Source organism: Mytilus californianus, unplaced genomic scaffold (assembly GCF_021869535.1).
Source record: "Mytilus californianus isolate M0D057914Y unplaced genomic scaffold, xbMytCali1.0.p SCAF_8, whole genome shotgun sequence".
NCBI classification, from domain to species: Eukaryota; Metazoa; Mollusca; class Bivalvia; order Mytilida; family Mytilidae; genus Mytilus; species Mytilus californianus.
This window is the reverse complement of record NW_026262734.1, coordinates 71,218,160-71,243,844: the sequence shown is the minus strand read 5'-3', so window position 1 is coordinate 71,243,844 and position 25,685 is coordinate 71,218,160. Positions and strand designations below refer to the sequence as shown.

General features: G+C 32.6%; 1 protein-coding gene across 1 annotated transcript in view; it reads right to left on the bottom strand.

Moving 5' to 3' along the window:
• LOC127712846 (DNA replication ATP-dependent helicase/nuclease DNA2-like) overlaps nt 1-24,684 on the bottom strand; it is a 257,582-nt gene extending 232,898 nt beyond the window's left edge. Inside the window, exons 1-3 of the mRNA XM_052219453.1 lie at nt 24,593-24,684; nt 10,302-10,419; nt 5,360-5,531 (exon numbers count right to left, since the gene is read on the bottom strand). Coding sequence (XP_052075413.1) covers nt 5,360-5,531; nt 10,302-10,419; nt 24,593-24,610 — 308 coding nt within the window. The 5' untranslated portion in view covers nt 24,611-24,684. The remainder of the gene's footprint in view (nt 1-5,359; nt 5,532-10,301; nt 10,420-24,592) is intronic.
• Nucleotides 24,685-25,685: the final 1,001 nt, after the last annotated feature.

Genomic DNA, 25,685 nt, shown 5'->3' with positions numbered 1-25,685 from the left:
AGAACATTAACATAGACATGTATCTACAGTCAAACCTGAGTAAACCGGACCCTGAATAAACCGGTTTCCGGTCCATTCCGGCCGAAAATTAAAGTCCCATTTTTTTCCCTTCAAAGTCTTGTTAAAATACCCTTTGTAAACCGGACCCTGTGTATTACGAATTCCGGTCTAATGATATCGATGCAGTCCCAATACTCTTAATTACATCAATTATTACCTGTCAAAACCGGTTTGTCTTATTAATAAAAAATGATAACAGTATTGATCGATATGCAATCAAAAAATATTTGTTTATACAGGATGACTTTTCAGGATAATCAATTAGCCAGGTGTTAAACCATAAACTTACACATGGTACAGTATTGAGCCGTATTATTGAAACACTATAAATGTGTAAATTAAACTAAAAGACACTCCGAATATATCTCTGATAGAACGTCCGTTGTAACTTGGATAATACTTTTCAAATCGCGGAGTAAAAAATTTACATCGTGTTTTCAAAATCCTGGGTTCCCTGTTGTGAACCCCTAGACTAATGACCCTTATAATGAAAAACACCCGGATGACGACAATCCATGGGTATGTACACTGTACGACAATGTTTCGATTGTGATGAAATTTCAATTGATAAAATTCTGGCTTTTTATTGGCTATACCAACGTAGGAAATGAACGATGGAAGTAAAACAAGACTCTCGTATAACAATTCAAACAACGCAGGATTCTGATTTCAATTTCAATTTCAAAGTTTTATGTAGAGTTGATATTCAATAAACTACATAACCTGGAATCTGATGCAAATAAAAACAATGAACACAAGGTGTAAGTGAAATTGACAAATCAGAGACTGGTGATGCTTACGAGGTCAATTTGACATACGAGGATATTTAAAACTAGAGGCTCCCAAGAGCCTGTGTCGCTCACCTGTATTTACTGATGCTTTGGAAATCATTTAAAATAAGGTTAAAATCATAATTAATAGTATTAGATATTCGATATTATAATAATATCTAAGATAATAACAAAAAACTGCAAAATTTTTGTAAAATTACTAACTCAGGGGCAGCAACCCAACAACGGGTTGTTGGATTCGTCTGAAAATTTTAGGGCAGATAAATCTAAATCTGATGAACATTTTTGCCACCTGTCAGATTTGCTCTAAATGCTTTAGTTTCAAAGATATAAACCAAAAACTGCATTTTACCCCTATGTTCTATTTTTAACCAAGTCGGCCATGATGGTTAGAAGGGGGGGTCATCGGACAAATTTTTTAAACTAGATACCCTAATAATGATTATGTCCAAGTATGGTTAAATTTGTCTCAGTAGTTTCAGAGAAGAAGATTTTTTGTAAAAGATTATAAAAATTTACAAAAAATTGTTAAAAATTGACTATTAAGGGCAATAAGTCCTAAAGGGGTCGACTGACAATTTTGGTCATGACAACTTATTTGTAGATCTTACTTTGCTGAACATTATTGCTGTTTACAGTTTATCTCTATCTATAATAATATTCAAGATAATAACCAAAAACTGCAAAATTAAAATTACCAATTCAGGGGTAGCAACCCAACAACAGGTTGTCAGATTTGTCTGAAAATTTCAGGGCAGATAGATCTTGACCTGATAATCAGTTTTACCCTATGTCAGATTGTTCTCTAAATGCTTTGGTTTCAGAGGTATAAGCCAAAATGTACATTTTACCCCTATGTTCTATTTTTAGCCATGGCGGCCATCATCGCACACATTTTTTAAACTAGATACCCTAATGATGATTGTGGCCAAGTTTGGTTAAATTTGGCCAAGTGATTTTTGTAAAAAGCTAACGACGACGGACGACGGATGCCAAGTGATGAGAAAAGCTCACTTGGCCCTTCAGGCCAGGTGAGCTAAAAAAGGGTTGAAATAATATATTTTTGAATTCGGGGAACAACCACTTTATTAAATTTCTATAATTTCTATGAATAAGAAGATTCAAAACAACGGTCGTGCAAAGTTATTACGTTTTGTATTGATCAGTTTATAATTTACAATGAGACAGAACTTTTGCATGCAATACATCGGAAGTCACTAGTCACCAACTTCCGGTCAAAATGGAAACCTGGATACACCGGCCCACTGTCCAAACCGGCCCTTTTCCAAAGTTCCGTATCCGACAGGTTTATACAGGTTTTACTGTATATTCATTCATACTACAAATGTAAAGGAATGTTGAAATTTGAAAGTTATTCTTTTATTTATATTAGAAAGACTTTAATGCAGTGCTTTGTCAAGATTCTTTAACTGAAAAATCATTATCCTCTGTTCTTTTTAATTTTTTGATGATGAAAAAGATACTTTATTTTACACTGATCGAATTGTTTGGGTGTTTCTACTGGCCAAACACCCAATTATCCAAGATATCATTGATATGTAGACTAAATAACACAGGACATCAAACAGTGCCTTGAGGTACTCCAGAGTCAACGCCAGATGGACCAGTTTAATTTTGTCTAATTTACCACAACTCTTTGCTTGCAGTAGCATAGGAATGAGTCAATCCAACATAGTGTTTAACCTAATATCCCGGCCCCTACATATTTAAGTTCGATTTAAGTAGTTCATGTTGGGCTGTGTCAAAGGCTTTTTCAAAATCTAATATAAATATATCTGTTTGGTGTCCTTTATTGATGTGTTAAGCCCAATTATTGATAACATTAAATAGTTGTTACTGTTATATTTACGAAAAGCATGTTGTTTTTCATTGATGATATTATAATAATCTAGGTGGCACATAATGTTGGAGCATACTATATGTTCGAGCATCTTGCAGATAATGCAAGTTATGGATACTTAGCAGTAGTTTGCCGGTATCGAATTGGTAGCCTACTTGAAAAGTGGACAAATGTCTGCTATTGTCCATTCATCAGGTATTGAGCTGGTATTGATGGATTATTGAAAAATGTGTCTAATGATATATGTGCTAATTATAGTAAATTGTTCATTTAATGCTTCATATCTGTCACTGTCCGTGTCGTTTTCTGCTGTTATCTCTGCCTTAGTCTTGAGTAGTGGTATACTTTGAGAGTTCTTTTTTAGCTCAGCTTTTCTCATCACTTGGCATCCATCGTCCGTCTTTGTCGTCATTAACTTTTGCAAAAATCTTCTCCTCTGAAACTACTGGTCCAAGTTTAACCAAAAATAACTCCTATAAGAAGTCATCTGACAGTTTTGGTTGAACTTGGCCTCAATTATCATTGGGATATCTTGTTTAAAAAATGTGTCCATTAACCCTGCCTGGCAACCAAGATGGCCGACATGGCTAAACATAGAACATAGGGATATAAAATGCAAGTGTTGTCGATTATTTTGAAAACCGCAATAAATAAGAGAAAATCTGATGGGGCAGAAATGTTCAGAGTATTGAGCTCTACCTAATGTCAATTCATGTCAAAACTGTCAGTCAACTTCTTATAGGAGTCATCGTCCTTAAATGACAAGTTTAAGGCCATTTTCTTTTTCATTTTTGCCTATTATTTTGAAATATGTAATAGTCAGAGAGAAACTTTTAAAAGTGAAAATGACCAGCAAAACAAGATCTACAAAGAGATCAAGTAGTCAAAACCGTTAGTCGACTTGTTACTGGAGTTTTTGCTCTTTATATATTTTTACTAATTTTTGGTGTTTTTGCCTATTATCTTAAAAACTATAAAAGATAAATAGAACCTTTCAATATAAAAATGATCAGCAAGACAAGATCAACAAACAAGTCAAATTTTGCCATTATAGTACCGTAAGTAGAATCTTTATAGGAGTGATTGCCCTTAAATGACGACTTTTTATACGACCGCAAAAAATTTTGCAGTCGTATATTGGTATCATGTCGTCGTCATCGTCAGCATTGTCTGAAGACATTAGGTTTCCGGACAATAACTTTAGTAAATGTAAATAGAAATCTATGAAATTTAAACACAAGGTTTATAACCACAAAAAGAAGGTTGGGATTGATTTTGGGGGTTATAGTCCTAACAGTTTAGGAATTAGGGGCCAAAAAGGGGCCCAAATAAGCATTTTTCTAGTTTCCAGACAATAACTTGTGGAACGGTGTATGGATCTCTCTGAAATTATACCACAAGTTTCCATACCACAAAGGGATGGTTAAGATTGGCTTTGGGGGGTTATGGCTCAAACCGTTTAGGAATTAGGGGCAAAAAAGGGAGAAAAACAAGGGTTTCCTGGTTAATGGACAATTAAAACTAGAGGCTCTCAAGAGCCTGTGACGCTCACCTGTATTTACTGATGCTTTGGAAATCATGTAAAATAAGGTTAAAATCATAATTAATAGTATTAGATATTAGATATTATAATGATATCTAAGATAATAACAAAAAACTGTAAAATTTCTGTAAAATTACTAACTCAGGGGCAGCAACCCAACAACGGGTTGTCCGATTTGTCTGAAAATTTCAGGGCAGATAAATCTAACTCTGATGAACATTTTTGCCACCTGTCAGATTTGCTCTAAATGCTTTAGTTTCAGAGATATAAACCAAAAACTGCATTTTACCCCTATGTTCTATTTTTAACCAAGTCGGACATGATGGTTGGAAGGCGGGGTCATCGGACATATTTTTTAAACTAAATATCCTAATAATGATTATGGTCAAGTATGGTTAAATTTGTCTCAGTAGTTTCAGAGAAGAAGATTTTTGTAAAAGATTACAAAAATTTACGAAAAATTGTTAAAAATTGACTATAAAGGGCAATAACTCTTAAAGGGGTCGACTGACAATTTTGGTCATGACAACTTATTTGTAGATATTACTTTGCTGAACATTATTGCTGTTTACAGTTTATCTCTATCTATAATAATATTCAAGATAATAACCAAAAACTGCAAAATTTCCTTAAAATTACCAACTCAGGGGCAGCAACCCAACAACAGGTTATCAGATTTGTCTGAAAATTTCAAGGCAGATAGATCTTGACCTGATAATCAATTTTACTCTATGTCAGATTTACTCTAAATGCTTTGGTTTCAGAGATATAATCCAAAATCTACATTTTACCCCTATGTTCTATTTTTAACCATGGCTGCCATCTTGGTTGGTTGGCGGGGTTCATCGGACACATTTTTTAAACTAGATACCCTAATGATGATTGTGGCCAAGTTTGGTTAAATTTGGCCCAGTGGTTTCAGAGGAGAAGATTTTTGTAAAAAGCTAACGATGACGGACGACGACGACGACGACGGGTCAGGTGAGCTAAAAAAAGTACAATGTTATGTTTGTGAAGTTTTATGGCAACCTTGACCGATTTTGTTCCCCATGGAATTTGCAACCTTTTTTTGGAAAAGCTTTTGCTTTAACAATATTTACTTACTTTTGATAAATACAACAGTTTGTTAGTTGAACACATTTGAGGCATGCTCGTTGGTTGTTGATAGGATCTGGTAACCGGCCAATGTGATATGAAGCCTGACCATCATTTGTTGTGGATTTGGATACTTGATCATTTAAATAATATGCCATCTCATTTCTCAATTGTATCAAACCTAAAAATATGATTTTTGAATACTTTAATATGATTTTTAAATAAAAAACTTTAAAGGCAACTACAATATTGTCCATGTGAGCCAAGGATTACCAGAAAACATCCAGTGCATAACATATGTGCACATTACCATTACATTTGTGTGCAGCTTGTGATTACATTTGTGCACATTCATTTTACCGGTAAACTCAGGTAAATACAGGTAAATACTAATTTCATAGGCCTAGCAGTTATGTCGGCTGTAGCTTTTCTCTTTACAATTGCATGGATAATCTGCCTCTGAAGTTTCCTAAAATCGCACTCATGTGTATGTTCACAGTTACCATTTAGAACGGCTGTTAAATGTAGATCAAATAATATCCTTTGCAATTCTTTATGGTACATAGCCATGAATTATCCCCTGTCATAAGTGTTCTGTCAATACGGAAAGTAAATCCATCGTACACTAATGATGTTTCCACCGATTTGTTTTTGACAAACAAAGCTCCATGTTTGTGCCTTGGCGCAACTTTACAAACTGACTTAAATTGTTTGCTAAAGCAATCACTATTCAATAAAATTAGGAAACAGAACACTTTTCACTTTGAAATATTGTTAATTAAGTAACATGTATGCCTTAAGCTATTACAGGATTCCTCATGATCACTTTATCTTTTTTAGAATTCAATATGAAAAATATATAATTAAGCCGCCAAAACGGAGTTTTGGGGACTTTATGTTTTTGTCCCGTTTCTTCTTCTTCTTATTATTATTATTATGTCACCCGATCGACAATGTCGGGTGACATATTGCTTTTCCTCTGTTTCTTTGTTTTTATTATTATTCTTCCAATGATTTTTGTCCAGCAGTTTTTTTGGAGCCAATGGAACCAATCTAAATGATAGTTCACTATAATGAGGAACACAAAATTTCGGGTTGCAGTAGGTCTTAAGAACATATAAAATGGCTGCCGTTACCATGGAAACGGAACAAATATGAAAAAATCCAGTTTTTGGTTTTGGTGAACTATTTGGATATGCTTAAACTAAGAATCATTATATTTTAATACAATGTAGGTGCCCACTATATACTGGTGTTGGATGATTTTGGCAATCATTGGAACTACTATGTTGCCATGGAAACTACACCAAAAATTTCAAAAATATCAAAATGCTCCAAACTTAATGAAACTTCACAGTAACGATGAGCAACATTGGAAGATGTGGCATTTGGAGTTAGAATATCCAAAATGGCTGCTGTTACCATGGAAACAATGCAAACAGGTCAAAATGCTCCAAAAACTTCAGGGTTTGGTGAATAATTTTGGTATGCTATAACTTAAAATCATCAATTTTTTATACAATATAGTTGTCCATTATATACAGGTTTTGAATGATTTTGACAATCATTGGATTTACTATGTTACCATGGATACAGGAGCAAAAATTTCAAAAATTTCAGAATGCTTCAAACTTAATGAAACTTCACAATAATGTTGACTGTCATGTGTGGAAGCGGTAATTGGCGTTGGAATTTCCAAAACGGCTGCCGTTACCATGGAAACAAGGCAAAAAAGGAAAAATTATGCGTTAAATTTGTAAATCCGCTAAATGTTCTAAAAAATTACAGAAAGATGTATAGCCATCAGATATATGTGCATTCACTGTTTAAAATTTAAAAACTTGCTGCAATCTAGTGGCAATGGGGGAAGGGTGACATCCGCTATTGCTTGCAATGGCAAATCTAGTTATTATTATGGCACCCTCAACGGAGTTGGGGTGACATATTGTTATTCTACGTTTCTTTTTTTTCTTATTTTTCTTCAACACATTTTGTCCGCGCAAGTTCTTTGAATCCAATGGACCAATGTTGATGGAACTCTACTATAATGAGGACCCCCATGTAAAGTTGTGCACCTTGCTATGGAATGGTAAAAAATGGCCGCCGTTTCCATGGAAACAGCAAAAATGTGAAAAAAATCAAAGTGTTCCAAACTGAAAGAAACTCCACAGGAATGGTAACTGGCATGTGCTGATTTGCAGTTTGACTTCGGAATTTTCAGAATGGCTGCCGTTACCATGGAAACAGCTAAAATATCAAAAATTCTAACTCTTTCGTTATAAGACCCAACTGGATGAAACTTTATGAAAATGTTACCCAGTATGCTAAGATGTCAAGACAATATTTGGATAGTCCAAAATGGGCGCCATTGTCATGGAAACTGGGGGCAAGTTTTACATTGACCCTATAGGAAAATGCATAAAATCAGCATTTTCTTAAAGAGTATTTGACCAAAGTCAATGAAACTGTATTGATATATATAACATGACATGTGGCAATGAGATGTCTGCTTTTAGAATTTTGGAATTATCCACTGTAACCAGGGAAACAGCAAAAATGTTCAAAATTTAAAAAAAAATCAAAATGCTGCAAACCGGATGAAACTTTACAGAAATGGTAACTGGCATGGGCAGAGTTGCATTTTGAAGTTGGAATTTTCAAAATGGCTGCCGTAACCATGGAAACAGCAAAAAAGTTCAAAATTTCAAAATGCTCCAAACTTAATGAAACTTTACCAAAATGATAATTTGCATGTGTAGATGCTGTCTTTGACTTTGGAATTTGCTAAATTGCTGCCGCTCACCTGGCAATTGGGGAAGGGTGCCATCCGCTATTGCTTGCAATGGCAAATCTAGTTATTATTCTTCTTAACCCTAATTTGTCCGACCATTTTCTTCCAAGCCTTAAATGATGGAAACTTTATATTTGGTATGATGTTGGGGTAGTATCCCTAGGGGTGCATTCACTATTTTTTATTTCAAATGGGGGTCAACTTGGCACTATTTGGGGGCCGGAACATGGGTGGGGTAATTTTTTGAATATGGATTCGCTACTGGTAGAACCTTTAAGTTTTGTGTAATACAAGAGACCGATGTCCAGGTGTCCATTCCACATTTTTTATTTCAGCCCGGGTCATCTTGGCATTAATTGTTTTTCGGGGGTCAATTTTCATTGAACATTCTAGAACAATAGTCATGTGATTAGTCATGTGATAGTGTTGAATTATTCCTATGTACTTTTTATATTATATAATGATAGATTATTACAGGTAGCACCATATGTAGCTGTAATTCGACTTTGGAATTTTTAAAATGGCCGCCGTTACCATGGAAACTGCAAAAATGTGATTTTTTTTTAAAATGCTTCAAATTTAATGAAATTTTACAGAGATGTTAACGAGTGTATGTAGATTTGGAATTTGACTTTGGAATTTCCAAAATGGCAGCCGTTGCCATGGAAACAATAAAAATGCGGAAAATCTAGATTTGGTCCAATCTTTATGAAACTTGACAGTAATGTGACCTGTCATGTGTAGATGTGCCATCCGACTTTGGAATTTTCAAAATGGCTGCCGTTACCATGGAAACTGCAAAAATGTCAAAAAATTCAAAATGCATCAAACTTAATCAAACTTTACACAAATGTTGACTGTCTTATGTAGATGTGGCATTTGACTTTGGAATTTCCAAAATGGCCACCGTAACCATGGAAACACGAATGCCTAAATTTGAAAATTGGTCCAATTTTTATGAAACTTGTAAGTAATGTGACCTGTCACGTGAAGATATATCCGACTTTGAAATTTCAAAATGGCTGCCGTTACCATGGAAACAGCAGAACAATGGTTGGGGGCCGTTTTGGCGACTTTTGTGTTAGCATCCTAACACAGGATTACTTGTTTAATTTAAATTTAGAAAATTTTCAAAATTAATAACTTTAGCCATATTTATTATCAATTATCTTTATTTTTACCTGTCTTACCTGTAAAATGAATGCGTGGAAATGTTATCAAAAGCTGCACGCAAACGTAAAACATTTCAATCCCCAAATGTATGCAATTGCAATATGCCCAAAAACATCAAAAATAACATTATCAAATTTTTTCTCGATTCTTTCTAAATGAAAAAAAAAACCTTTTTGTTTTAGTAGAGACTGGGTGTGTATAACAGTATGACCTATGATATAATCCTCAACATTTGTTTTCAATGTTCAATTCCAGCATTCAACATAGCATTTTTAACATTTAGTTTTTAATTCTAATTTTCGATTTTATGCATTCAACATTCAGCTCTTACATTCAACTCTAGTTTCAACTTTACCATTTAACTATTGATTTTCGACATTCAACATTTGATTTGTATATCATACGTTCAATCTTAGTTTTAACATTCAACATTGGATTTCAATATTCAATTTTTAATTCTTCAGCATCCAACGAGCAATTCCTAATTCCATTTTGAACATTCAATTTTCAGCATGGAACTTTCCAATTCATTATCTAAAAGTAAATTTCAACATCTGACTACTGTAAATTCAGAAATTATTGCGTGCATTTATTATTGCGATTTTGTCATTTTAGGTTTAAATGCGATTTAAATTTTTACGATTTTGAGAAAAATCCTGTTTAGTTCATATACAATATTTCAAAATGCGAGTTTAAATTATTGCGTTTACAACTCTGTCGCATTTGTCGCAATAATAAAAACCTCGCAATAATTTCTGAATTTACAGTATCAATTTCAACTTTTTCAACATTCCATTCAAATTTCACTCAACACTCAACATTAAGTTTCAACAGATACAATCAGATTTCAACATTCAACACATAATTATTGATTTTGACATCAACATAAGCATATTTTTCATCGAGACATATGAAGAATTGCTAATTTTGTCAATGTCATACTTTTTATAAATTCATGCAAATTTGTTAAAAAGATTTGTTCTTTACCCCTAATGTTTAGATGATCAGCAGGAATCACTTTCTGGACAAGATCTCTCAGGTATAACAACAAACCCTGACCAGGATCTGGTCTTCTATCAGAGCTCATCATACTGTACAAAGTAACCTGTAAATATAAATGTTAACTGTCTAATTAAGGGCATATGATACAGTATCAAGGGCAGATTATAATGTGTTCAAATTTAACATGTTGTTTTCTCAACATTGATAAGCAACCAAAATTCAAGAACAAATCACTAACGTTATCAAATCAGTTACATGAATTTGAGAGTATATGAAAAGGAAAACAAACATGTTGTGTATTAAAGCTCGTTAAATTTACTGGGGGTCAATAAAAATCAAGGAAATTTGAAGATTGTTTACTTTTGATCATCAATAACTTAGGATATGACAGCAATTGGTGAAGCGTTTGATATATGACAAGAATAGATGCACGACGATGTTGCGTTAAAGAATACACTGTGATGTAATTCAGCTCCAAGAAAGGGAAATGGGATCCCCAGCATTTAAAAATAAAATGCTCCGCTGGGCGCAGCTTGATACGACCGCAGAGGTCGAACCCTGAACAATTGGGGCAAGTATGGACACAACATTCAAGCTTGATACAGCTCTGAATTTGGATTGTGATTAAATATTTGACACAGCATAGGTTATATGACTTATATGCTATATGGTAATAAAAGATATAGTTGATAATCCATATAGAAAAAAAAAAGAAATAGATTCCCATATATACGTATTATTTTTAAAGAATAATAATGATTCAAAACATGGACACATGTACCTCAGTCTTTCAAAAATTCATTAAATTAATCTAGAAATAATTAATGAGGCATTGCAAAATGGTCAACTAGTAGGAGATATTAATTAATGTTCCTTATGACTGATCATCAATAAGTGTAACTCTCCCACAAGACGCATTGAGAGATTAAATGATCTAATATAAAACCATTTCTGAAGAGGCAAAAGATTTCATTAATAAAACACACGAGGTAAAAAGTGAATGCATTCTTATTGCCTATGATGAAACGTAAATGTACACAAATATGATCATTGATAATTTAAAAGAAACAGTTATCAATGCAGAAGAATTACTTGACACAAAAGAATATCCTTTAAAGATTCTTAACAAAAAAGATTAAACTGCATTTGTTTAATTAATTCTAAGAAACAATAAATTTGAGTTTAATGGAAAGTTATAGAAACAAGTTATAGGAGCGCCCCCTCCATAGGTGGTATATTTTCACCATCATTCACATATCTGCATCTGTCTGTCCATAGATGTATGGGTTTATACATCTATGGTCTGTCCTATTAATAAATATCTTAGATAAGTTCAAGTGGAAAGAAAACATCAAATTACACTGTAAATTTAGAGATGACGGTTTTATGGTCTTCACAGGCAAAATAGAGCAAGTTGAAGATTTCTTTAACATAGCGAACAAAATTTCCCCTATACTTAAGTTCACATACGAGGTAGTAGTTGGGAGACTTTTGAAAAGGGACCCATACTTCAAAAGTTAACTTTAAGCAATAAATCCCAAAACACTGTTACATTTCTGAATTATAGGCAACAAACATAAGTTAGCAAAAAACAGTGTTATGTTTTGAGATTTATTACGTATGTTGATTGAAGGAACTGCATTTCATAATAATCGAATTATCCTGCGACTGATATGATTATATGATATTTGGTAAACTATGCATGCCAATGAGAGAACTTTTCAATAAACATGGCGTTGAATGTTGAGTCTTAGCAAAGCGAACTAAATGACATCAAATTGACCAGTGTTGTACAAGATATAAATCAATGGCAATATTTTTATACAAAAAAAAAAAAGGAAAAACAGACACGATAATAAGCAAACAAAAAACAGGCTCCAGATTTGGACAGGTATATTAATTATACATGTATAAGCAGCAAATTGAATGTATTAGCTGGATCCAAACCCACTTCTAAGGTGGAACAGGATATTACGGCACAAAAGAAGATGGTAAGCAAGTAGATTTGGTCTTATTTGGTAGGAATAAAACTTTCACATTTTACGAACACAAAATATAGTACTTGCTCTGAAATATGTATTTTAAAAAGAAAAATATATAAAATTACTGAGGGAATCTAGGTGAAATGTTACCTCTACCAATAAACACCCTAGAAGTGTCATCCATTGGTAGTAGTTTGACCTTTCACACTGGTAAAAATGAAAGCTAACACCATCCAGAAATGAACTATTGAAATAAAAACATTCCTTATCTCCCTATTTTATATTTAACACCACTCTCAACATGCCATAATTGTCCTGATTGACAATAAAAAGAAAATATTATCCTCCACACACATGGTAATGAAAATACTGAGATATAATTTGCAATTCAGTTGAAATAATAATTAGCATAAAAAAAGTTCTAAGGTTCACATATTGACTTTTTTTTTTAAAAAGCAACTTGTTTTAAATGTCTATAAATATCCAGACAGGGTTGTCTGTTATTTAGGTGTTTCCCCAAGTATTTTTCCCGCCAAAAGTGATCATGTGACATGTTTGTCAACAAAAGAAAACATGTGGTCAAGGAATTCATTTAATTTCTGGATTATACTGCTTTTAATAATTTAGCTTGGATTTATATGCATTCCATTTAAGGTACAGTCAAGCATTTGTATTTAAAAAAAAAGTTTGCAAACAATTTTTACTTTTCAATTTGACAAGAATGGGTCATGATCGTTCATTGGCTTGTTCAACCATGCAGAAAAAGTAAATTATAAATCAATCAGCTGTCAAAAATATTGATCTACTCATCGATTTTTCGACATCGACCTCGGTTTAGTTTCTTGTCAAAACAATGTCGATTATAAATCTTCTAGGCAAAACGATGTGTTTGTGACTCAGGGGATACAATCAGGACGCGTCCCAGGGACTCACAGGTTTCAAAAATGACGCGTCCAGCTCGATTTCCATGCGTCCAGGACGCGTATACGCGTCTTAACGAGAACCCGGAACATACGGGGTCTCTGGACTCATAGTTTTCAAGATAATAAGCAAAAATGAAGAAAAAAATGGTAAAATTTATCATTTAAGGGCAATAACTCATATAAGAAGTCGTCGGACAGTTTTGACGTAGAGCTGGTAGAGCTCAACATTCTTAACATTTTTGCTTTGTCAGATTTTCTCTATTTATAACGGTTTTCAAAATAATAGACAAAACTTGCATTTTACCCCTTCGTTCTATTTTTAGCCATGTCAGCCATCTTGGTTGGCAGGCGGGGTCATCAGACACATTTTTTAAACTAGATACCTCAATGATGATTGTGGCCAAGTTTGGTTAAATTTGGCCCAGTAGTTTCAGAGGAGAAGATTTTTGTAAAAGTTAACAGATGGCGACAACGGATGATGACGACCCTTTGGGTCAGGTGAGCTAAAAAGTGCGGAAAACAGATTACTTGCGTGAATTTTCGAAGTCCAAGGACCATAACTCTGTATGAAATCATCAGCCCTGAACAAAATTCAAATTTGTTCTGTAACTGGTCATGATAAAACTATATACTAAATATCAAATCAATATCTTCAAACATGAAGAAAAAATATGTGGATAACTGATTTGCAGGACTGATGGATGGACAGACAGATGGACAGTGCAAACCTAAACTTTGTCAATAGGGGACTGAAAATATTCAAGCAGTTGCTCAACCATGAAAATGGCAATAGACATATGACAGGCAGGAAACTTGGTAACACAAGGCATTTGCATAAAAGGTATGAAGCATATCATATGAAATATAAAGCTTTATCATGTTTATACAAATAGTTTATGCCGTCGCTGCCGCTGCATTGTAATCCCTATGTCTTGCATTCTGTGACTTTGGACGCATGTGAGACATATAGATCAAGGTTTAATGAATAATGATTAATATACTTATGATCTAAGAGACTGATCATTTTATTTCATTGGGGGGACCTGGAAGGAAAAATTGGAATTTCCTTTCCTTTTTTCCAAGTCCCACCTTGAAGGAAAATAAATTCAAGACCCCCCTTCCAAAAGACATGCATATTTCAACACCCCCAAATTTCTCAATATTTTAATACTGCCTGTTTCTGTTTTGACCCTTTATACATGTTTTAGGTTCAAGGTTATATTAGCGTATTAGCCCGGAGACTTGAAGAGATGAGGGCCAAAACATATGATCATGAATCTATTAAAGGGCGAATACAGAAACAGCCAGTTCATAAGACTTTTATTTTATGATACAAATTCTTCGAGGTAAAAAAAAAGAAACTAACTGTTAAATACAATGTAAGTACAGGAAATCACATTTGAACTTGCCTCTTCCCATTCACGACGAATTGTTTTGTCAATTATATTGTCAAGATTTCTGACTTCTAGTCCAGGTACTTAATCTATGCTAATGCAAATTCTATTTATCTAGCAAACATAAAGTACTTGGGAAGAATATTCAGACATTATGTTTTTTTGTCGACGGAAATGATAATAAATTGAAAATTCTACTCAGAAAGTTTGTGGAATGTTTCCTCAAATCGTAACAAAAACGGATCATAATTAAATTTTCTTGTCATTTAAAATAGAAAAATGTGTCTTCCAATTTCTTTTAGATACATCTTTTCCAGGTTAAGATACATCCAACATAATTTGGAAGAGAAAATCTGCCACTGGAAATGAAAATCCTGTATTGCTTTTTGGCCTTTTTCCCATATTGGACTATTTTCTCATGTTTTATGTCAACAGGGCGACGTCAACAGTATTACACATGCTGATTAATTCGAATTAGGACTGATTTGCTCATATTATTTAAAAAATATAAATATTACACGAGGAACCAATTCGTATACATATAAATATTCAATGAGGTACGAAATGGTAAGGGTAGGAAATGACTATAATCAAAGCAAGTTTCATGACAAGAAAACAACACCACCTACATGTATGTCACTGACTCACACTAACAGACCATTAGCTTTTTTGTGTAGCTTAAAAGTACCACACGAAGATAGTTCTCCGTTTCATGTAGGAACTTCATTTATAATTATGTTTAATAAACAAATACCGATTTTATAATCGTACACGATTTCTGTGAATGATTTTAATAATGAGTAAAGGGTATCCCTGCTTCTACGTAATGTGGAATTCCCACCATGACATGCATGATGTCACTAGGTTGGATATATTTGGAATTATTCGTAATACTGATTTTTCTGAAATGTAAAAGAAACGTAAATATTGAAAGGGAGAGCTTGAGATACGATAATTTCACGAGAAACAGAAGGGAAATGTGTAAAAAAGTGTTTAAAATCAATCTGTTCATTTGTTTATCTCCTTCTCATTAATTCAGTATGAAATTTTGAGGCGTTTCCAACTATAAAACACAAAATGATTGACAGGATAGGCTTGGATAGTAGAACATCTGGCCAACCAAATAGGGAATTGATGGCTTGAAGCCGTCTTTTCCCAAAAAAAGAAGATATCATAACATGAGGATTATGAGAAGAAAATTCACGGAAAGTTGTTTAAATTCAATCTGTTTTTTTTATTAACTCTTCAAAACAGAACAATCTTAAAAATTGAGTTGTTCCTTAATATAAAGCTCAAAACGGTTGAGATGAGAGCCTTGGAAAGGAGTCAATGGTAAAAGTCTACAGATTGCTGGACAGCAATCGTATCACCAAACAAGAGGCTCTCAAGAGCCTGAATCGCTCACCTGTTATTTTTTTTGCTTAAATCTTTCATCAATGATTATTTTTGCTTTTTACCCATATGTTCCATTTTAGCCATAGTGTCTATGTTTCTTGACATACAAGGAAATTAAGTACAAAATTTATACTAGATTCATTTGAGAAGATTTTAAAAGTTAAAAAAACATAAAACAACTTGTGTAAAATTGTCCTTAAAGGGCAATAACTCCTAAAGGGGTCAATTGTCCATTTTGGTCATATTAAACTTTTTTGTAGATCTTACTTTGCTGAACATTTTTGCTGTTTACAGTTTATCTTTATCTTCAATAATATTCAAGATAATAACCAAAAACTGCAAAATTTCCTTAAAATAACCAATTTAGTGGCAGCAACCCAACAATGGGTTGTTCGGTGTGTCTGAAAATTTCAGGGCTGATAGATCTTGACCTTTGGAACATTTGTACCCCATGTCAGATTTGCTCTAAATGCTTTAGTTTCTGAGATATAAGCCAAAAACTGCATTTCACCCTTATGTTCTATTTTCAGCCATGGCGGCCATGTTTGTTGATGGATCAAAATTTCGGATAATTCATAAACTAGATTCCTAAAGGAACATTCATTCAAAGTTAAGAAGTATTAGGCACAATACTTTCAGAAAAGATTTTTAAATGTTAGCAAACTTGATGAATACATTGCGTAAAATTGTCCTTAAAGGGCAATAACTCCTTAAGGGGTCAATTGACAAATTTGGTCATTTAATTTTTCTGTAGATCTTACTTTGCTGAACATCATGCTGTGTACAGTTTATATCTATCTATAATAATATTCAAGATAATAACAAAAAACTGCAAAATTTCCTCAAAACTACCAATTTAGTGGCAGCAACCCAACAATGGGTTGTTCGATTTGTCTGAAAATTTCAGGGCTGACAGATCTTGACCAATTGAACAATTTTACCCATGTCAGATTTGCTCTTAAAGCTTTAGTTTTGGAGATATAAGCCAAAAACTGCATTTGACCCCTATGTTCTATTTTTAGCCATGGTGGCCATGTTTGTAGATGGATTAAAACTTCGGATAAAATTTATAAACTAGATATCCTAAGGAACATTTAGATGAAGTTTGAAGGTATTTGGCCCAGTAGTTTCAGAGGAGAAGATTTTTAAATGTTAGAAAACTTGATGAACAAATTGTGTATAATTGTCTTTAAAGGGCAATAACTCCTTAAGGGGTCAATTGACAATTTTGGTCATTCAACTTTTTTGTAGATCTTACTTTGCTGAACATTATTGCTCTTTACAGTTTATCTCTATCTATAGTAATATTCAAGATAATAACAAAAAACTGCAAAATTTCCTTAAAACTACCAATTTAGTGGCAGCAACCCAACAATTGGTTGTTCGATTTGTCTGAAAATTTCAGGGCTGATAGATCTTGACCTATTGAACAATTTTACTCCTGTCAGATTTACTCTAAAAGCTTTAGTTTTTGAGATATAAGCAAAAAACTAAATTTGACCCCTATGTTCTATTTTTAGCCATGGCAGCCATGTTTGTCGATGGATCAAAACTTCGGATACAATTTATAAACTAGATACCCTAAGGAACATTTAGTTAAAGTTTGAAGGTATTTGGCCCAGTAGTTTCAGAGGAGAAGATTTTTGAAATAGTTTACGACGACGACAGAAGACGACGGACGCCAAGTGATGGCATAAGCTCACATGGGGCCCTTCGGGCCCTGGTGAGCTAAAAATGTACCTGTTGTTACCATTTCAGCCCAGCAAACACATAACATTTTAAAAACATTTTTTAAATGTCATATGGACGTCTTTCCGAAAACATTGCAATACAATATCATTTGAACATCAAAAAAATGTTTATTTTATTGTTTTTGAAATGTTTCAATTCTAACATTCAAGTAAAATGTTTTTACAACATCCAAAAAGTATTATTTGCTAATATCTGTTATTCACTTTCTCAAACATTGTTCTGAAATATCCCGTACATATTTTTATAATATTAAAAAATAATATTTTCTTCAATTGGTATTTTATATTGTTAAACATTTAAAATAAATATTTTCCAAATATCCCAAAACATTCTGCTGAAAATGTTTTGCAGAAAATATAGCTTTGCTATTTACATAAAATGTTTTATAACTTTAAGGTTTTACGTTTAACATCTGAAAGATATCGGCTAAATGTTTTCTATAAAATATTTTGACATACACTTTATTTAATATTCTTACTGATATTTTATTCAACGTTTAAGGATATAAAAATTACATTTTATTTAAACTTTGTTCAAAATCCCACAGACAACATTTTATGGAATTAGCTCATTGGTTTTTTGTTCAGTATAAGTTAATAACACTAAATCTTATCAACATGATCAATACGTAAATCATGAAGTCAGCGTATTTTATTTCTTCTAATATAAAAATTCAAATGAGTCAACTTTAAATAACTGATAAAGAGATAATGTATTTATAAAAAATTACTTTTCTTTAATGTTTATTTTATTCGTTCGTGTATATTTTAGAAATTAAGAAATAAAAACTGTTGATGAAATGTAACTGCCCTCTTTAATTCCATAATCGTATCGTTATGCATTACAGAAAACCGACCTTTTCCGGAAATTGGTGCAGAAGTCAACTGTTTTGTTTTATCAAATGTGAATATCGGGAACCAGTTTGCAGAAATGCAATTTGAAATTTAAAACAAAGACAAAGATTATCAACAAAGAGAGCGAAGAAAATAGTTTGTTACTCACTTGGTATGAATGATTAAACTCCTAAGATGAAACTTGTGCATTCCTTTTGTGTTTCAATCATAATCGGAACCAATACATCTGTTTCTACAGGTGCGGATCCAGGATTTTGAAAAAGAGGGGCCCCTGGCTTGAAGGCCAACGTTTGGAGTAATTCTTGTAAATAGTCTATGCATTTATCTTATATGTAGCTCCATAAGGCAGGGTTGAAGCCCCCTTAATCCGCCACTGTTCTAGCATCTACGTACACCAATAATGAATTTGTCCATTGATATAGAAATAAGGAGATGTGGCTTGTGTTTGATTGCCAATGTCAATGAGACAGCTATCCACCAGAATTCAAATGACTTGGATATACAAAATTATAGGTCACTCTACGGTCTTCAACAATAAGAAAACCCATACCATACAGTCCACTTTAAAAGGCCTTGACAAACAAAATGTGTTCAACATAATTGAAACAAAAAAAAACTAGCGGCCTAAATTTATAACAATACATATTATGAAAAACTAATATGACAGACATAAACCAACAACAACTGTTGCAAAAAGCATGTCTCAATAGACTGTTCCCAGGCACAAAAACAAGTAACATTAACACTAAGCACCAGATAAATAACTGTTTTGTGTTTTCTATCTATGACAAAATGAATAAAACAGTTATTTTTCTTCCAAATTGCACCGATTGTAAGATTGATTTTACTTCAAATAGTTGCTCTTACATTAACTGAGTACAAGAATGCCCTTCAGCAGAGTAAGTAGTAACCTGTCTAAAAATTATACACTGATGAGTCAAAAGTCAGTTATATATGAAAATAGTCTATTACAAGTAGACACAAAACCTAGTGCATGAGAATAGGGACCAATGTGTCCATGCTACATGTAAATGGTATAAAGTTCAGTGTGAAGTTGCTTTTGTAACGTTTTCGCCATGTCGTTTGAACAATATGCCTGTTCAGCATGAGTTGTTTCAGTCAAATATCACATTGCAGTTTTCCAATAGAACAGTCTTTAGATTTAGTTGAAAATTGAAGTGATTTTTAATCATGGCACTGCTCATAATTTGTGGCGCCATAGCAGAACTTTTTAAAAATAAATAATTAAAATTTTATAAAAACAACACTGATTTAAAAAAAAACTTTTTTTGCTGTATAATGAAGAATTTTATTTTATAGTAAAATCAGCGTACGCATGCAAGGATTTATTTGCAATACAGTAAATTAAAATTTCCCTAATGAATATTACAAGGACTATTTAAGACTTGATTTACAAGCAAGTTAATATAAACTGTTGCTTAAAATTATATTCTCTTTTATTTTTTAACAGGAGCTAAGAAAACATTTTTTTAAGTAAGTTTTTTATACAAGATTACTGTCATTTCATATTTACATTTTAATTCAAATTTTTCGCATAAACAATACATTAACTTAAAGATTAAGGGCATACAATACATAAGATCTCTGGATTTTTAAATGAATTATTTTTTGGTGACAAAATAGAATCAAGTTGTTTATTTAAATCAAGCTTTTAGTCCAACAGTGTGCTTTCATAAACATGATAAACAACACATTTGCTTTCCTTTGAAAATGCTTTTAAATATAAACATATGATTTAATGACATTTGTGTATTTCCCGGAAGTTTGAGTTATATCATTAGCAAAATCACGAAAATAATGCGTAAAATTTGGACAAGTTATTATTTGCCTCTACTACTAGTACTGTATCGTATGCCCTCAGATACAATAGGTTACTTATATGTAATATAAGTATTGTTTATTCAAACAATATTTCCAGCTAACTTTGATAATTAATCTTTCCAGTAAGCATGCTGACATCTTGGATACATTTAATTAACATACACAGACCATTTGCTACATCTTGAGATTAATTTCTCAGGCATTTGACACTTTGAAGTTACACTGCAATCTCACCAGGGGACATACTAATCTATTCTTAATCAGATACATATTACAATTATTCACTGTATGTGATGAAAGGCAGAATAATTTCAGTCTCATAAAAATAATTACACATTAATTAGTATATATAAACTGAAGGTCAGTGGTTTCAGTCTCCTCCCACTAGATGATTGATGTACCCAAAATCTGTGTGTTAAGCCATATGCATGGTCTTGTGCAATCAGTTTCTTGGTTCAAAGCAGTCAAACTAAGTTCAATTTAACAGTTTTACAGTGCTAGAATTCAATTTACCACCCACCAACCCCTTCCAAACACCTTCAATAATGTTCATGACATGAGGAACACCTCAGCTTTTACCAGTGATATTTTTTCTATTTTATAACTTGTTTTCCTTGATGGAATTTTATCACTGGTCATTTCTAAAATTTCATTCATCCCCAAGCATTTCGGGGACAAATTTTATCAAATTTATTCCAGCGCCAGATTGATAGACCCTGCTACTTACTACTTGTAATAGCACCACATGGGCTATCCCCCATGCAGACCTTGCACACCCTGGCAGCAGATGAGACGCCTAGTCTCATCCCCTTCGTGGAGACCCCTCGCTTCACATTCCTGGCTGGCGTATTGTCGGGCAGGCAGGTTCTTCCTCACACTACAGGTTGCTATTTGAGTTGCTCGGCAGGAACTCCTAAATTCTTAATTATGCTGAGTGTTTCTCAAGGGCCAAAATATGTTGTTATTGAGTTTATTGTATTAATAAATATTATTCATTTGAAAATTCTGTCTGCTTTGAGCCAGTATGATTTATTGGGACTATGTTTTGGTTTACACACAGATACCCCCTTTATCACTTATGCTTACATTTCATTATTAGGGAGTTGGTTTAGATCCATAATGCTCAATTTCACTGATGGTGAGTTTATAAAATTTTGACTTGTTACAATTTACTTTTGACTTAAAACTCACCATTTGGGACTTTGTGGATTGTGATTTATATTTGAGTTTGGCTATCAAGAGAGTTACATCAGAAATAAAAAAACATTGGATCTATAAGGATTTGTTCCATTACCATACAAACAGAAAATTATATGCATATTTACATACCAGGAGACAATTACAGATAAAACACCACCAATAAAAACCTTCAAAATGTATGTTTACATTATTGGACAACAATTGTTACACAACACAAAATTTACACCATACACAACTACAAAGACAATATTGTTTGTATAAAATAACAAATTATAAACTATGTCACACTACGGATTTAAACAATTAAAAGAGACAATAAGATATTAAATGTAGCAGGCTTTGAAAGGCCCCTACATGATAAAATGAACTCCCCCCCCCAAAAAAAAGCAAACAAACAAACAAGAAAACCAAAAGCCTGATTTATATAAAACAATAAACCAAAAAAATATGATAGACATCAATCAACGGGTATAATAAAATAACAGGCTCTTGACTGGACACATTTGTCATCCCAATTTTTTGTATTTGTATTTTTCTTATAACAAGATGAAGTTCAGCTTTAATGAAAGGCAATTAAGCCCTTTATGGATTGAATGAAAAGGTTTTTATCTGTACTGTACATTGTATATTTGATCCTGTTAAATGCTATTGTTTAAAGGATAACATAGATTCCATTTTAGAATTTGTCAACATCTTCATTTTGAGAATACTTGTTGTTTCAAAACTTTTAAGAGGGAGGGGGTGTATGTCCTTCAGGCCATTGATTCGTTCTCTAATAAAGATATATTTAAGAAGTTTATATATAAATGTAACATTAATAATTTTTTTTTTTTTTTTTTTTTTTTTCAGAAACATGGCACAAGAAAAAAAAGATATAAGACACTACAAGACATTCCAAGTGATTCTGAATAAGACAATTGATGTACTTTTCAAATGTATTCGTAAATAAATCAAATAATTAATGCAAAATAGTGTTTTGCTCTTTATCTCTTAAGCCAATTATTGACAATGGATGTAATCCAATTAGAAGTGTAACATTTTTTGTTAAGATAGAGGAGTTATTTTGAAAAATCTGAGTTTGTGACACAAGTTTAAGTCAATGTGACCTCAACTTAAAAATTTGTATAATGAATTGATTGATGTTTGCTTAACATCCAGTGGAAAATAGTTCATCCTTTTCAGGATGACATGTGCATGATGTGTATAAGATAGGTAATAAAGGTTGAGAGTGATAAACTAAACATTATGCCATTGGCATTGCGGTAGGAATGTGGGCTTTATTGCAATGCCTGTCTGTCCATCTATCTTTGTCCAACAAATATTTTCATTACTGTTTTCCCCAAAACTACTGAACAGGATGAGCTGTTTGATAGTGATGAACTGTGATGTGTGAGCATTTTTGTATCTGTCGCTCGTATACCTGTTACCTGTTTGCTTATATTTTAGTATGTTGAATGAACACAAATTTTTCATGACTTCTATCAGTAATGCTGCTGAACAGAATGACTTCATATTTAGTTAGTGGTTTAACCATGATGAGTTGTGTCTTCAATTTTGGATATGTCAAAATTTGTATATACTTCGTGTTTTCAGATACTTTGAACTGTGAATTGTCATATGTTTAGCAAAACAACTGATTTATTCTTGTTTGTATATAGAATGAATCACTGTGTATCTATTAAACTAATGATTTGTTATATTAAAAAGCTGGAAACTCATTTTAAAGTACAGAAAATTTTATATTGATATGATATAGATATCAACCAAAAACATCTTCTAAAAACATTTTGAAAACATTTTTCAGGCACTTGATAGAAAATATCCCCAAAAAATTTTTATAACATTATTTGATGTTCATCATGTTTTTCAAACGTTTAGAAAATGTTTTGAGAAAATATTTTTGAAAAGATTATCAAAATGATTTATATGCCATTGTTTTTCACATTATCATGATATTTCTTGACAATATTTTAATTATATTATGCCAATATTTTAGGAAATATATTAGAAAATGTTTTTGCGATATTTTTTAACCATACACTTTTATATTTTTTTTTGCGATATTTTCATGGCGTTCGACATATTTTAATAACATTTTAAAAATGTTTTTGTGTTTGCTGGTTTAAGAATTCTAAAGAAATTGTTTTTATTTATTTGTTTCAGTTTGATGTTTGTACTTTTTAATTTTATACTATTTTTCTTATTATCATACCATTTCATTTATAGACAAAAATAATATCTTTTAAGGTGAAAAATAATTTTTACCTATGAACTACCCTTTTCCTAATTATAAAATTTTGTTCTACAACACCCATTCACTAAAACAACATCTTTTCAATTTATTTTGTCGGCATTGGAGGATATATTTGTATAAAATGTAGGCATCCCAGGAAGACACCATATATAGTGGTTTTGTACAACCCTATTGACAGGCCTCTGACATGCTGTCATTACAATATGTTAGAGGCCTAAAATCATTTTATGAAAGTCAGTGACAAATATGATAAAGGTAAGCCATTCACTAAAATCAACAACATATTGGTTATTAGCAGATCTAATCTATTTTGAAATTCATCCAAATTATTTCATGGTCATTTTTATACAACACTCAAACATGAGGTATCAAATGATTTAAACTACAAGTAACGATATGAAATCATGTCACTGGTAGCTTTGTTGGCAACAGTGCCACTGTTGTCCCATCTGAAGACAGGGTTTTTACAAGACTGAAAAAATCATTGGTTTATAGAACTTCTCTCTCTATTTCCTCAGACGATAAATTAATATCTCATTGAAATTCAGAGTTCAGTTTATAAATATTTATGACTTTAAAGATATTTCGAGGTTCAGTAAAAATGTTTACTCCTTTCTTATAAAACTGAAATCCTATGAACAATATCTTTATCGAGATCACTGGATTATATTCTAACAAACCTGGCCTTTATGTTCCATAGAAAAGGAAGGTCTACCGGTCTTTAGTTCTAATGGCACAATAGATTTTTCATATCTTTCTTTATTCTTTATCTGAAATTATAAAGGTTAGTAAAAATACCTGTCAACTGACACGTATTTTGAGGGTGTGACCCGCGAATTTTCCCTCTCACAGTGATTTTTTAAATAACCCAGGAATTCAGAAAATGACCTGTTTTCACCCGTATTTTTTACCAGTATTGATTCTGGTATTTGGAAGTGAAATATACATTCGGTTTTATCAGCTTTTTTCCTTTATAAAGAAAACAATTAAAAAGTAAACTAGAGGCTCTCAAGAGCCTGTGTCGCTCACCTGTATTTACTGATGCTTTTGAAATCATGTAAAATAAGGTTAAAATCATAATTAATAGTATTAGATATTAGATATTATAATGATATCTAAGATAATAACAAAAAAGTGCAAAATTTTTGTAAAATTACTAACTCAGGGGCAGCAACCAATAATGATTATGGCCAAGTATGGTTAAATTTGTCTCAGTAGTTTCAGAGAAGAAGATTTTTGTAAAAGATTACAAAAATTTACTAAAAATTGTTAAAAATTGACTATTAAGGGCAATAACTCCTACAGGGGTCGACTGACAATTTTGGTCATGACAACTTATTTGTAGATCTTACTTTGCTGAACATTATTGCTGTTTACAGTTTATCTCTATCTATAATAATATTCAAGATAATAACCAAAAACTGCAAAATTTCCTTAAAATTACCAATTCAGGGGCAGCAACCCAACAACAGGTTGTCAGATTTGTCTGAAAATTTCAAGGCAGATAGATCTTGACCTGATAATCAGTTTTACCCTATGTCAGATTTACTCTAAATGCTTTTGGTCATCGCACACATTTTTTAAACTAGATACCCTAATGATGATTGTGGCCAAGTTTGGTTAAATTTGGCCCAATGGTTTCAGAGGAGAAGATTTTTGTAAAAAGCTAAACGACGACGGACGACGACGACGATGACGGACGACGGACGCCAAGTGATGAGAAAAGCTCACTTGGCCCTTCGGGCCAGGTGAGCTAAAAAACATAGGATTTGC